This window comes from Lutra lutra, chromosome 10, assembly GCF_902655055.1.
Source record: "Lutra lutra chromosome 10, mLutLut1.2, whole genome shotgun sequence".
Classification (NCBI taxonomy): Eukaryota; Metazoa; Chordata; class Mammalia; order Carnivora; family Mustelidae; genus Lutra; species Lutra lutra.
In genome coordinates, this window is record NC_062287.1 from 56,191,620 (window position 1) to 56,206,713 (window position 15,094).

Genomic DNA, 15,094 nt, shown 5'->3' on the forward strand with positions numbered 1-15,094 from the left:
GTCACTCTGGAAAACATGGAGTTTCCTTAGAAAGTTAAAAATAGAGCTGTCTTACGACTCAGCAATTACACTACTGGGTATTTACCCCAAAGATACAAATGTAGTGATCCGAAGGGACACCTGCACCCCAGTGATCATAGTAGCAATGTCCACAACAGCTGAACTGTTGAAAGAGTCCAGATGCGGGATGCCTGGGTGGCTTAGTTTGTTAAGTGGCTGCCTTCAGCTCAGATCATGATCCCGGAGTCCTGGGATCGAGTTCCACATCGGGCTCCTTGCTCAGCGGGGAGCCTTCTTCTCTCTCTGCCTCTGCCTGCCACTCTGCTTGCTGTGCTCTCTCTCACAAATAAATAAATAAAATCTTTTTTAAAAAAAAAAAAGAAAGAACCCAGATGTCCATTGACAGATGAATGGATAAAGAAGATGTGGTACACACACACACACACACACACACACACACACACTGGAATATTATGCAGCCATCAGAAATGAAATATTGCCATTTGCAACAATGTAGATGGAAATGGAGGGTATTATGCTAAGTGAAATAAGCAATCAGAGAAAGATAATTATCATATGATCTCACCGGGTTGTGAAATTTAAGAAGCAAAACAGAGGATCATAGGGAAGAGAGGAAAAAATAAAACAAGGTAAAATTAGAGAGGGAGACAAACCATAAGGAAACGAACTGAGGGTTGCTGGAGGGGAGAGGGATGGGGATGGGGTAACCGGGTGATGGGCATTAAGGAAGGCATGCAATGAGCACTGCTTATTATATAAGACTGATCTTATATCACTTAATCACTGAGCTCTACCTCTGAAACCAATAACACATCATACATTAACTAATGAATTTAAATAAAATTTTAAAACCTGGACAAGGACCCAGGTTTTAGGCTTCCTACACCTTGCCCTTCCCTCTGCTCACAAGAAAGAGATACATGAAGCTCCTTTTCCTCCAATACAGTCTCCTGGGTGCAACTGGTAGGTAGGAAATAAATCTTTATTGTGTCAGTTTAAAAGTCCCATGCCATCCCATCCTCACCTCCCATCTGTGCTGTGGGCTGGCTCCCCTGCACATCCTGAGGCCGGGGTGGGCTAAAGGCCCAGCTAGCCTCCTCCACGCACCAGCCCCCAGTCCACGAGAGTTATGTCAGCAATGCCTGGCGCAGCATTTGTTTCTTTTGGGGTGTGAGGCGGGTGGGGAACTGGATGTCGAAGAAGATGAAGAGATCTCCCTTCTTAGTAGGGTCCTCAGGCAGCGGCATCCCCTCACCTGGCACCTTCTTGAAATACTTGGGACTGAGATGTGAGGATGAGAGAAGGGAAATTAGCAGCCCCCCAGAGGAGCATTTTGACAGATCCCAGGCTGCCCCTGCTCGCATAACTTCAGGCAAGGGGCAGTCAGTACGGCTTTCTACCATGGGGCTCATTTCAACCAGAACGGGGTGGGGGTGGGGGAACTGGCTTGTTCAGACAGCCTGCCCCCTCGACAACCCTTTTACACTGAGTCTCTAACAGAGGGTTCCAAAACTAGAGGTACCACCCTGGGTTGGGATGCTGAGAGGCTGAGTAAAGCTTCCCATGCAGAGGGCCTTTCCTAGAAAGGACTTAAGGAATACAACTCAGAACACTAATGAGAGGTTCAGAAGTAGGAAGGCAACCAAGATTGCCCAACACGGGGGCCCTCTGGGCTCTAAAGTGGCCTTGTGCAAGTTAGAAAAAGGCACTCCCATTTACCAGGTGACTGCAGCTTGGCCAGAGGTGGGGCTGGATTTCAGGTCTCTCTGGCCAGGACTGAATGGCACGGGGCTGCCCAGCGTGCCACTACCCTCCAAGGCCCAGGCCAGCCCTTCTGCCAACTGGGGCCCAAGCAGAGGCACTCACTGGACAATGTCATTGATGGGGATGTTGAGCAGACGATCGTCTAGGGTCTTTACCTCCACAGTGCAGCAGGTCAGGGCCTAGGGGACATGAGGGCCAAAGGTGGGAGTGGGGTTGGTCACCCTGGCCTTTCTGTTTAGAAGGCACTTTTTGAGCTTATGCAGTGCCAGGCCCTGAGCCCTGCCTCAAGGAGGCACAGGGCTATTCAAGGACTCACAGAAGAGCGAGCCAGGCAACTAACTACCTGCCCACAGGAGCTCAGTCTGCCAAGTAAGACTGAGGATGACATATGTTACGATAGAGTGAAGTCAAGGAGTCTGCGGGAGCCCAGGAGAGGCCCCCGAACCATTTTGGAGTGGGACAGGAGGGCGGCCCCATGGTGGCGGTTGATAAGGGTGAGAAGGAGCTTGCCAGGGAGACAGGTGGATGCAGCATTCCACGCAGAGGGCGTAGCACAAACAAGAATCTGGAGGTGTGAACGGGCAGGAGCTCTGAGGGGCACGGTGGTCGGAGTGCACAGTGGGGAGAACCGCAGGGGCAGAGTGTAGAGGGCCCTGAACATCGTAGGAGATGCTGAGACAAGCCAGTGGCACAGTCCAATAAGTCAGTTAGGAAGGGAGGCGGGAGGGCCGCCAGAGGGCTCCTGGGCAGACGCAGGCACTCACACCCAGACTGAGAGATGAACAGACCAGGTGGCGGGATGAACTGAGTGACTGCCTGCAGGTGCGGTGGGGGAGGGAAGGCAAAGCCTAGACGGGTGCTATTCTGCGTTTGGAGTCTGAGGACACAGAAGGGCCCTGAAGACACCACAAAGATTCTGTGTGCTCTCCTCACGTTCTGAAGGCCTACCCCATGCAGTGGGAGGATGCAGAATGCAGCCGGCTTGCTCACTCTCATCTGCCCACCTCTTCTCCTCTACTTTGCCCACTTACCTTGCCCAAGGGAATGGAGTTCACAAAAAGGAGGTTGTCACTCTCCCTGCGGAATCGAGGGTGTAGCTTCTCCTTTACGATGAAGATGATGTCAGCTGGGATAATGTTGGGGCCCTGGGCAGAGGAGGCTAAGGGTTGACAAGGGCTAATTGGCTGTGTACCACTGGCCAAGTTCCTGCCTCTACTGGTCTCCATGTCTTCATCTGAACAATGAAGAGATTAAACCAGGTTTTCTGGAAGAACCTTTACAGTTTGTTTCCATATCCCTTCCTCTGAGAAGCCTACTTGGGTGAATCCAGCCCCCCCAAATACTTCTCCTCTATTGAGCAAAAGGATTCACTCAGCTGGAGCGGGACAGGGGCTTCCTGAGGTGGTGGGCAAAACTCTGAGCTGCAAATTTGAAGACAACTTCCAGGAAGCCTCTGCCCTGCCAGGCTTCATTAACTGGGGGCGGCGACAGGCCCACAGTCCTCAGTGTGCTCCAGACTATGGTAAAGGGAACCCAGAGGCAGGAGACAAGAGAGGCCCTAACCTAGGTGGGGAGGTCAGGGGAGGCTGTCCACAGCTGGGAGCATTAGAGCGGGATCCTGAAGGGAGTGTTTTGGAAGTAGATGTTTTACAGGCGAGAAAGGGAGCAAGAAGTATCAGCCGAGGAATTAATCTCTTTCGGCTCTGAAAACAACATCACTCTGCCTCTTCTCAGACTTAAGGATTCAGCATGCCTTGAACAATAATTTTATATTTTTATTTAAATAAGTAATTATCATTAAGATATTAAATGGTATTAAAATTATTATTAATAAGTGGTTTCTGAATAGCTCCTGTAGTTAGGCTTTATTCAAGAAGCACTGAAGAAAATCAGAAAGAGAGAGCTCTTGTGCTCTTGCCCTGGGCAAATCCCTTCCCTCTCTGGGTCTGTTTCTTATTCTGCAAAATGGGGAAAAGCCCTGGGTATCCACTCACAGAGGTATGGTGAGGCTCTGTCGCCTGTAAGGGACTTTGGGGATCATCTCACCCACTCTGCAGACTGGTCTCCCTACCAGACTAGGGTTCACAGGGGCAGGAGAAAGCATTGCCTCCTTCCCTCTCAGTCTTCCCACTCCATGAGCAAGCCCAGGCAACTGACACTAATTAAGGATGGATCCTAGTCAATTCCCTCCTTCTCACCTGGTCCCCTTCCTTCTCAAAGGTGATCCGTGTGCCCTGCCTCCAACCAGGTTTCACATCAATTGTGAGAATCTTGTCCTTGATGGTAGAGGAGTACCCATCCTCGTTCAGCACCTGCAGCCAGATGGCGAGGGGGTTGGGGAGAGGTTTGCTGGGGATTTCCTGGCTGGCCTTTTCACATGAGAAATTTGTTACAGGGGTTCTGTGCTCAGGATCATTCCTCTAGTAACAGGGAGAACCTTCCCAGAGCCATTCCCACTCTCACCCCATTCACTGGAACCAAGGACTTATAATTCCAGGATGACAGGCTATGTCATAGGGCTGGGGCTTGAGATGCCAAGTGGTCACCATGAGTTGATCAAGTCCCCAATTCCTGCCCTAGAAATCACGTGGCCCTGGCCACTAACAAATGCATAGTAAACACATACCCAGGTCCTCTCTCCAAACCCAGAGGCTCTGGCCATGAGGCTCTGGGAGGTCTCTTTATCATGAAGGGAGAAAGGGAGAAAGGTCAGCATATTCGAGCATTCCCTATTACGTCATCCATCCATTCCCCAATCACATGCCCAGAAGGGTGCCATCCGTGGAAAGCATGGCCATTGTTGGCATCTCCTCTTCTGGGGAAAGGTGTTAAGAGGTCTTGCTTGTGTGCCTAGCATAGGGTTGGGCCACGGGACAGGGCCAACCCAAGAACTGACTGTACCCTGAGCACTGAAGGTCTTCAATCAGACTCCTTGGGGACTGTCCTGCAGCCCACCCTCCATGCCCACCCTGTTCCTTCTTCCTCATGAGGCTTACACACTGATGAAGCCCTGGGGGTATGGTCTGGTAATGCCCAGAGGACAGAATTCACGGGAGACTGTGCATTCAGACCCCAACTTCCCACAGGGATGGGGATGAACTGAGAGGAAAGGAAAGACTCTGTCCCAGTTAGGAACACTGGAGAGGAGATTCCTGCATGGGATAGAATGGGACCTTTGATTGTCCCTTCCAACTTCAGATTCTAGAATTCTATTATCCTAGGTCTCCAAACTTGAGATTTCATGATTCCATCAGAGACCATACCTGAGGTTTCCAGTGAGGACAGGGAGGAGGTTACTTGTAAGATTGGACGGAATAGGTAGTGGCTCCCAGTAGGAGCAAGCCCAGTACTCACCCTTCGGGAGATCTTAATTTTCTTGGTGCAGCCAAAGAATAAGTCCTCCAGGGATAGGTAGAGGTCTCGTTCAATTGGGGGGTCCTGTTTCTTGACTCCTCGGCCCCGAAGCCCCCCAAAGTTCAAATCTACCTCATTTCCTTCTGCATCAAAAAACTCTGCAGGAGGTGGGGAGAGGAGAGGGGTAAGAGAGGCTGTTTCCAGGGACCTGAATGCATAGACACCTTCACATATACTTCTTCGGTCCCCAAGTGTAATACGCAGCATCTCATTCCTACCTTGCAGACTCAGACTGTTAGGCCAGGTCAAAAAGTTATCCTCAATTGCAGATCCAATGATTATCAATCCTTGCCACTTCCCACTGCTTCAAACCCCCCACCCCACCCTGTTTAGATGGTCCCACACTCTCCTGACTCCTTTCCTCCTAAACTTGGGAAATACCCCGCGAGGCTGGCTGTCTCAGAAGGGAGAGGAGTGCCCTCTGGTGGCAACTCCTGGTATGCCAGAAATTACTCCTGCGGTTAGCTGGCGGCTGGGAGTCATAATAAGCATTCTAGTCCTTCCTACCCTTCCCCAGGCTCCCCTTTCCCTCATGTACAGCCCAGCCCAATACCACTAGAGACCCCAGACTCAAGTTTCTATGAAGTCAGCTGCTGACAAAGGGCTGGGGCAGGGGTGGTTCCTTAAAAATTTGAGAGTTCACCAAACTTTTTTTCTTCAGTCTCTTTTTTCCCTGCCCGGCTCTATACCCATAACCCCTCTTGCTGCCCTTCCATCCCAGTCCAAAGAGCCCTTGCCTCTTGAAGTGCTATGTAGTAGTTTGGTTCTAGTTTTTCTGTGCTTGGATTGGAGTAATAATGCCTGATCTGCCTTTTACCATTAGGATTAAATAACAAGATGATGAAGAAGAACTAGACATTGCTGAGAGCTTACTCTGCAGCAGGGACTGGTGTCAGCGCTTCACACGGTTCTCTCACGGGGCAGAGAGGCCAAAGAAAATGCTCACAACCCCACAGTCCATCTGGACTTAGACAATGTGACTCTAGAACCTGTGTTCTGAGCCACTGTGCTTATCACTACATATGAAGCCCTTTGTGTAGAGTCTAGGTTGCTATCATAATTCAGATTTTTAGGCAAGGCCCCACTGTAATGTGTGCCCTGCTATGCTGTGCTAACGAAACAAGAGGTCTGTGAATTACCTGGTCCCCTCTTGTATCACTGAATTCATTCGTTCACCCTGTAGCTATGGTGTACGGGGCTACAGACACCCTAGTAGCCAGGTCATAGGAAGGCCTTGTCCCTCGGCCCTATAGGGAGCTGGAACCCAAGAATCCCTGGGGTGAAGCACTGAAGCAGTATAGCTTCTTCTTCTTCTTCTTTTTTAAGATTTTATTTATTTATTTGTCAGAGAGAGAGAGAGAGAGCACAAGCAGGCAGAGTGGCAGGCAGAGGGAGAAGCAGGCTCCCTGCCAAGCAAGGACCCTGATGTGGGGCTTGATCCCAGAATCCTGGGATCATGGACCTGAGCCGAAAGCAGCCACTTAACCAACTGAGCCACCCGGGCATCCCGGCAGTATAGCTTCTGAGCACTGCTCAAGGGACCCCAAACCTTGTAAGCAATGCCCCTATAAGCTCTGGGTTGGCTCCTCTGAGCTGTCTCTTTTCCATGCACTGGTCCCTGGGAGAGACAGATTCATTGTACAGTATCTTTAAGTCTGCAGAGCCCATGTTCATAATGGCTTTATAAAGCCGTTATCTCATTTGATAATGATGGGTGAGGAAAGGACTAGTATAGCCTTTTACCAGGAAGGAAGTTGAGGTTTCAGAGCGGTGAAGGGATTTGCCGAGAACCACACAGCTCGTAAGTGGCAGCATATGGATCTGAAACAGGCCTGACCCTGAGTCCCCTGCTTTGTCCAGTCACACATGCAGCTGATGAACTTAGTTCCCTCTGGCAGACAGGAGAAGGCAATGCAGGGTGGGAGGGGGCCCGGAGGTAGACAGACAGTGAATGTAGCTCGGTTGTTATTAACATGGAGAAAAGGAAAAGAGAACTTCTGAAATGCAGAAAGGCAGTGGTATAGCCAGGCAGAGAGGCTACAGGGGGACAGGCAGTGAAACCGAGCCTCTCTGAGTCGCATAACTGAAGCCAGGAAGACAGGTCTGAGGGCAAATTGTCCTTGCAAGATGACCCTGAGCCTCAGAAATCAGCTCTTTGTCAGTTTGTTGGGATGTGGGATCATTCACACATCCATCCAGGTACTCAGCTGACTAACACACGCTTGTATAATGAAATCTGATGCAGCTATTAAAATGAATGAAACAGATCTGTATACAATATGGTACATAATAAGATCATCTCCAAGATACACTAAGTAAAAAAAAACTCAGCGTGGGGCACCTGGGTGGCTCAGTGGTTAAGCCTCTGCCTTCGGCTCAGGTCATGGTCTCGGGGTCCTGGGATCGAGTCCCGCATCGGGCTTTCCCCTCTGCAGGGAGCCTGCTTCTTCCTCTCTCTCTCTCTGCTTGCCTCTCTGCCCACTTGTGATCTCTCTCTGTCAAATAAATAAAATCTTTAAAAAAAAAAAGAACTCAGCGTGTACAATATGGTCGTCTTTCCTTAATTAGGTAAAAGGCTTATATAAACATAAAAATATGCTCATAAATGCACAGAAAATTTCTGGAAGGATACATAAACTGTTAGCAGTAAGTGGCTGCTCCTAGAGAAGGAATAAAGGCTGGACTTTATTTCTTCTTTAATACAATTTTTTTTTAATCAGGCACTATATCTATTTCTTAAATAAAAGGATTCAAAGAAAAGAAACCTTTTATAGCTCTGTCCTTTCCCAGTAAGGCAAGTGGGGAGGTGGGGCCTCTTACCACCAAAGGGGTTGTCTCCTCCGAAGAAATCATGGAAAACCTTTTCAGGGTTGCCGTGGAAGACGTAACCAGTGGTCCACGGGGTCTGGGCTCCATACTCCAGGGGAATCCCGCCCTTCAGGCCCTCCTCTCCAAACTTGTCGTAGATGCCTCTCTTCACAGCTGTGGACATGTTGCACCTTGAGGAAGGGGCCGGTCTTGGGGACAAAGATAGCTACTGGGCTGGGAAGCAGATGAACACAGGGTGGAGAGAAAGGGCCAAAAGCAACCTTATTTCTAACGTGCCTGTTGTCTGGCAGTCTTTGGAAGGAGATCTGAAAAGTCAGGTGCGGAATCTCATGGTGAGTGCATCTAGGTATGGGCCTGTAGCCTGGAGGAGAGCCAGAACGGTGGGGGAGGACTGGAGGAGGGATCTAGAGATTAACAGTCAGGCTACTGTCCTGGAATTTGGCTAAACTCATCATCACAAATACAGTTTTATCTGGGGCAGGTAGAATCCTAGCACCTTGAAATTCTAGAATCCAAGAATTCTAGAGCTCCCAAATTCTAGAGCTTTGAACTCCTACAGTCTAAGGACTCCAAAGTCCTGAGAACTCGGGACCAGAAAAACCTTTGTGATCTGGCCATTCTTCGGCACAGGATCTGTAACTAGTCTCTGGGACAAGACTTCAGGATGTCCATGCAGGTACTGCCCAGGGCAGAGGGGAGGAATCGCTTTCTATACTCCTGGTTTCAGGAGATTTCTGAATTACCAGCCTCTCCATGCCCCTTTATAGACAAGCTCTCCTTGGCCGTCCGGGAAGAGCAAAGGCGCACACCAGCTTCAGCCTCACCTTCCTGCCTTGGCAGCAAGCATCTCACTGTGCACATCCCTGAAGGCCCAGGGTGAGTGTGGGGGCTGTGGGGACCTGCACCAGGTCCTGCCCCCCTCCAAGACCAGCTGAGCAGATCAGCTTAATCCAAGGGCTCCCCACACCACGTCAGCCTCATCTTGGTACTAGTGAGATAGGCGACTAATTCTTCGCGACTAATTTTTCTTTCTAAGTTTGCCCAGACTCTGGACAGGAAGAGGAATGCCTCCTCTCTGTTGGGCCCCCTCAGAAAGCCCAACACCCGAGACCTGAGGAAGAGAGCGGAGTCACTCACGGTCGCTCAGCACATCATAGGCCTCTGCTATTTGCCTGAATGTCTCTGCTGCAGATGGCTCGCTGGACTTGAGCGGGTGGTTCTTCAGGGCCAGTTTCCGGTACCTGGAGGAGGGAGGATTCATACCCGTCATAGCAGCTGAAACGGGCCCGAGGTGCAGGCCATGGCTTAGAGCTGGCTCTGCTGTTCACTGCTTTGATGTTCCCCCCTATAAAGTCTGGGCTGTGGTAGCCAAGGCGGCCCATGACTCAGATGCCCTTGAAGAGGGCCCAGCGGGGAGAAAGCGTAGCTGCCCGCTCTCGGTGTTTGTGCTGAAGCTACCCCTCCTCCACCTGCTCCAGCTAGGGCCCAAGCATGGTGGGGATGTTTGTGCTGGTGCCTCGCTGTGGGACACAGGACTCCTCCAACCTACAGCCTCTGCCTTGGAACTCCTGCCGATCGGCCGGGCTGAGCATTTTCTCCAGCCGACCCTGCGGCCCTCCCCACCCAGCTCCCCCATCACAGGCATCAGACCTGCACTGGGGTCTGAAGGCCCTCCCTGCCCACTCCTGCTCCCCCTTGACCCTCACACATGCCTCCCCCAATACACTTCTTGCACATCGAATCCTGTCTCGATGTCTGAACTGACCCCTAGGCTTCTTGGGAAGATCAGGTAAAATAAGGCGTCAAAGGGCTGAGTACAGAGAGGCACTCAGCACATGTCAGGCCCTCTGACTGTCTCCTGCTTCTGTGCTCATTCCCTGCCCAGCTTCTGTAGCTGCCCCATCCCACCACTCAAGTGAGGCAGCACCTACAGTATCTGAAAATCTGTACCCTCAGTGTCCGGGAGGAAAGAGCTGGAATGGACTGGGGGATTTGTGGAGTTGATAAAGGGACCACTCACCAAAGTGTGGGAGATAGGGAGGATAACCACAGGGGACGGTGCTGTAGCCCAAGGTCAGGAGCCCTGAGGGATCCTGATGCCCCCAAGCCTATAGGAGTGAGGGGAGGAAGACATCCCACGGAAGAGTGTGTGGATGGGGGGCCCTTGGCAGGAGCCATCATCTTCAGTTAAGGAACATAGCCAACCTGAAGGGCCCTCCTAGGAAGGGAGCTGGGAATAAAGACTCCAGCCCCTCTCTCCTCCCTCCCAATCTCCTGCCTTGGGCTCTCTTCAGGAAGTCTGAGCCCCATGGTGTCTAATGATGCAGTTCAGAGGGCCCAGCTCCCAGCGCCATCTTGGTATCTCCTCTCTGATGTCCCACAGGCCCCACAAACTCAATGAGCCCAAATAAAACACACTTTCATTCCCTCATTTTTTGCTCACTTACCCAGGCACTGCAGCCAAAAAACTGAATGTTATCAGCTCCCAGGTTCTTTGTCCCCTCCACCCCCAGCCCACCCGTTACCAAGGCACGTCGGTTTTTCTTTCTCCCCAATGTTCTCTTCCTGCTGCTTCATCCCTACAACTATTGCGGAACCATGGTTTCCTGTTTCTAGTGCTCCCCGTCCCCAGGCCTTTTGGCTTGCTGCCCCCTGACCAAGTCACTCTGCAGTCTAAATCCTCCACTGGTTTCCCCTTTGTCTTCAGCATAAAATCCAAATATCTCCGAGATTCAAGCCTCTGCTTCTCTCTCTGGCCTTCGTACTCACAGCTCTCTCTCCCCATCCCATGACCTCTCCTGACCTTCTGCCCAGGCTCCAAACTCCCCACACTGCGTTGCTCATGTCTTTGACATTCTACTCCCTTCACCTGTAACACTCACCCCTCTCCAGTCCCTCCCATCTCCCACATTTTCATTCATCTTTCAACACACAGCTCAGGGTCAACTCCTCCAGGATGCCTTCCCTAACTGCAGCCTCCATTCTGGGTTAGAATCCCCTTCCCGAGTCCCCAGTGCCTTCCATCCCTAAACTTAGTACTTGATGCTCCAGCTGTTTATTGACTGGCTTGTCTCTCCTACTAGTGTGATTTCCTTGAGTTACTGTGTCTGGTTCTGTGTCCCTGGTGCCTAGCTCTGAGCAGCAGGGAGTAAATGAATGACCCAAAGTAACTGTCCCATAAGGCAGCCCATCTCGGGGTGGGACCGCTTGGACTTTGAGGCAACACTTTATCTTACTGAGTGAGGCCTGCTGTCCTGTAACTCTGAAGGTCCTAACTCTGCCCTTGGAGGCCTTACAGAGAGTATCGGCTTGTTCCACCTTCAGAGACTTGAAGACAATTGTCATGACCTCCTTGAGGCTTTGAAACCAGCCCTTCTCAGTTACAAAGGCCAAAGTCAGTTATGAGGAGAACTGAAAGGATATTCTATCAATGAGTAAAAGTAAGTGGGTTTGAGAAGAGTTCCATTTTCATATAAACTTGAGTAGTTCTAAGTTTTACTTACAACCATCACTGTTTTACTGAGTGGCCAAGACGGAGGTGAGTCACAGCTCAGATGTAGCAGCTGAGACCAAATGAGAGACACTGAGAAGGGAAATAGCTAGGCAATTAGGAATCATCGTGGTGCTTTTCTTCATTATATACATTCAGCATTTTGAGCGGGGAGGTAAAAAATCTAAGTACTCCTGTATGGCACTCATCTCTTAAAACTGTTACAAGAGAGAAGGGTTTAAGAGCTATTGTTTGAAATACACGTGGTCCTTTTAATCACTCTATAGGACCTGGTTTTGGGGCAAATGATTGCTGAGCATTACATGTTCATTATCTCATACAATCCCATATTAATATTAGAACAACCTTTATAATTATTAATTTTTAAGAATTTACTTATTAGAGAGAGTGCATGAGAGAGAGCACAAGCAGGGGGAGGGGCAGAGCGAGAGGGAGAAGCAGGCCCCCTGCTGAGCAGAGAGTCCAGTGAGGGGCAATCCCAGGACCCAGGACCATGACCTGAGCTGAAGGCAGACGCCCAACTCACTGAGCCACCCAGGTGCCCTTGTTTGTTACTGTTATTTTAGAGATGGGAAAACGGAGGCTCACAGAGCGCACTTTGTCCATGTCACACAGGTAGCGGGTAGGAGAACCTGGATTCAGATCTGGGTGTTTCTAGTGTTTAAGTTTGGCTTACTTTTCTGCACTCCAGCTCTTTGTGACCTCTCCTTAGATGGCTCCCACTGGCCAAGGAGATGCTCTGAACTGTGGGTGACATCACACACTGTCCTGAGTTATTCTGTAATTGTCTCATGAGTCTGTGTCTTGTTTCTCAGCCACACTATAGACTCTTTCGACTTACCCCACAATTAATGCCCTACAGGACCTGGACCACAGTAGGCCTGGTGTCCAGCTACTGGTTCTGTTGTTTACTAGGCACATGGGCTTGGGTAATAACAGCACCTACCTCTCAGGGTTGTTGTAAGGATTAAATGAGATAATGATGGAAGGTTTTCAGAACAGAATCTGTACATTCAATAAATGTATCACTACCCAACCTTAATTGTATTATCCCAGATTCCTCCCTTTTTCCTTACCCTCCAAAGATCTGATTAAGAGCCAAGTCAAGGGGCACCTGGGTAGCTCAGTGGGTTAGGCCTCTGCCTCCAGCTCAGGTAGTGATCTCAGAGTCCTGGGATCAAGCCCCGCATCGGGCTCTCTGCTCAGCGGGGAGCCTGTTTCCCTCTCTCTCTGCCTGCCTCCCTGCCTACTTGTTTGTGATCTCTGTCTGTCAAATACATAAATACAATCTTGAAAAAAAAAAAAAGAGCCAAGTCCATTCTCTCTCTTCTCACCAGCCCACTGTCCTGCTTCAAGCTTCATCTTCTTTCTTTTTTAAAAAGATCTTATTTATTCATCTGAGAGAGAGAGAGATTGAGAGAGAGAGAGAACACATAAGCAAGGAGAGGGGCAGAGGCAGAGGGAGAAGTAGGCTCCCTCCTGAGCAGAGAGCCTAACGTGAGGCTTGATCCCAGGACCCTGGGATCATGACCCGAGCTAAAGATGAACGCTTAACCCACTGAGCCACCCAGGCGCACCTAAGCTTCATTGTCAGCCTTGATTATCATGACAGACCCTGAATGGGGTCTCTCTACTTCTAAAATAAGCTTCCACAACACTCTGTATTCCCCTTCTGTAACATTCATCACACTTATGACTTATTCATTATCTGTATTCATCAACAAAATCAAGCTACTTATCTGTCTGATCCAAGATCATATCTCCAGCTTCTACCACTGCACCTAACCATAGGGTAGGCACTCAATAAATATTCATTAAAAAAGCACATTTTTTTTTTGAGAGAGAGAGAGAGAGAGTGAGCGTGTGAACGAACAGGGTGTGTGTGGTTTGGGAGGACAGACAGAATCCCAAGCAGGCTTGACAGCTAGTGTGGAGCTTGACGCAGGGATCAATCTCATGACCTGGAGATCATGACCCAAGCTGAAATCAAGTCAGATGCTTAACTGACTGAGACACCCAGGTGCCCCCCAAAAACACTTTTTTTTTTTCTTCAGAAAAATGTGCTGACTCCCATCCTACACTTTTTTGGAGATGGACCACAAAATCCCCAAGACCTGATGGAAGTATTGAGAAATGCAGTTTAGCATAAAAAACTCATCTAAGGGGAGCCTGGGTGGCTCAGTGGGTTAAAGCCTCTGCCTTTGGCTCAGGTCATGATCCCAGGGTCCTGGGATCAAGCCCCGCATCGGGCTCTCTGCTCATCATGGAGCCTGCTTCCTCCTCTCTCTCTGCCTGCCTCTCTGCCTACTTGTGATCTCTGTCTCTCAAATAAATAAATAAAATCTTAAAAAACAAAAACAAAAACAAACTCATCTGATGGCCAGAATAAAATTTGAAACACACCCATCTGGTCAGGTCACTCTCCTTTTTTCAGTCCTTTGGTTCCCCGTAAGCAGAATAAAGTTCAAATGTCTCCTTTGTCCTGACTTTTATTGCTAGGAAAACCAGGATGAACAGAAAGAGAGATAGGGCTTAGGAGGTAAAGGATGATGGATTGGGAACTCTGACCCAGCCCAAACCTAGAGTATAGGTAAGCAAGAAGCAAAAGAAGGAACAAGGTTTATCTTGCCTGCCCTAAACTGTGCAAGAAAGCTCAGTTTAGAAGATAAAGGTGGAGCCTTCCTGGCACTCCCCTAAAGCCTCAGTCCCGCCCCACACTTACGCCTTCTTGATCTCGGCATCCTCTGAATTGCGAGTGACCTCAAGCACAGAGTAATAGTCCTGGCCCATGGCTGCCTGGCAAGGCACCCAGTTGTATAATCCCGACTCCAAGAGGGCTGTTAGTCTGCATTCTCTGGTTGCTCCTGACAACCACACAGGGGCACTCTGGGAGTGGTAGTCCTTCCTGCCCAAGCAAACTACCTGTTCAATTCTGCCTCACAGAAGAGCCAAGAGAAGAATTAGAAGAATAGGGGCTGATTCTGTGACCCTGATAAAGGTCACTCAACTTAGAAACTCTCAACTCAGTGTTTAAGGAAAGTAGCAATTAGTTTTAATTAAAACTTTTCAGAACAGGGATGCCTAGGTGGGGCAGTTGGTTGAGGGCCCGACTCTTGGTTTCACCTCAGGTCATGATCTCAGGTCATGAGAACAAGCCCCACTGGGGCCCCAGGGTCAGTGCGGAGTCAGAGTTGGCTTGTGACTCTTTCTCCCTCTCGCTCTGCCCCACCATCCCCACTCCAACACACACTGTCTCTCATAAATAAAATCTTTAAAAAAAAAAACCAAAAAACTTTTCAGAACAAATGCATCTAGCTGATTTTTTAAAAATAAGTTTTAAATTTTAGAATAGTTTTAGATTTTCAGAAAAGTTGGGAAGACAGAATTCCCATATACCCCACATCCAGTTTCCTGTACTATTAATGGCTTACATGAGTAAGGTACACTTATCACAATAATCAATATTGATACACTGGGATTTTTTTCTAATGTTCAATTTAGTGACATTTATTTATTAAGTTTTAATTTAATTGCACTATACAGTGTTATATTAGT

The 15,094-nt window shown here is 49.3% G+C and overlaps 1 protein-coding gene across 2 annotated transcripts; it reads right to left on the minus strand.

Annotated features, from left to right (window-relative positions):
• Positions 1 to 914: 914 nt before the first annotated feature.
• Positions 915 to 14,377, minus strand: DNAJB13 (DnaJ heat shock protein family (Hsp40) member B13). 2 transcript variants are annotated; one of them, XM_047694003.1, is made up of 8 exons: positions 14,262 to 14,377; positions 9,166 to 9,269; positions 8,020 to 8,181; positions 5,140 to 5,297; positions 3,984 to 4,097; positions 2,817 to 2,930; positions 1,888 to 1,964; positions 916 to 1,302 (listed from the first exon to the last, which is right to left on the minus strand). In XM_047694003.1, exons 1-8 carry the CDS (start codon positions 14,327 to 14,329, stop codon positions 1,149 to 1,151), a joined length of 951 nt encoding a protein of 316 aa, XP_047549959.1. In that variant the 5' UTR covers positions 14,330 to 14,377; the 3' UTR covers positions 916 to 1,148. The 2 variants fall into 2 exon arrangements, with proteins under 2 accessions (XP_047549960.1, XP_047549959.1); XM_047694004.1 differs by lacking the exon at positions 14,262 to 14,377 and having other exon boundaries at positions 915 to 1,302; positions 8,020 to 8,241; positions 9,166 to 9,259.
• Positions 14,378 to 15,094: the final 717 nt, after the last annotated feature.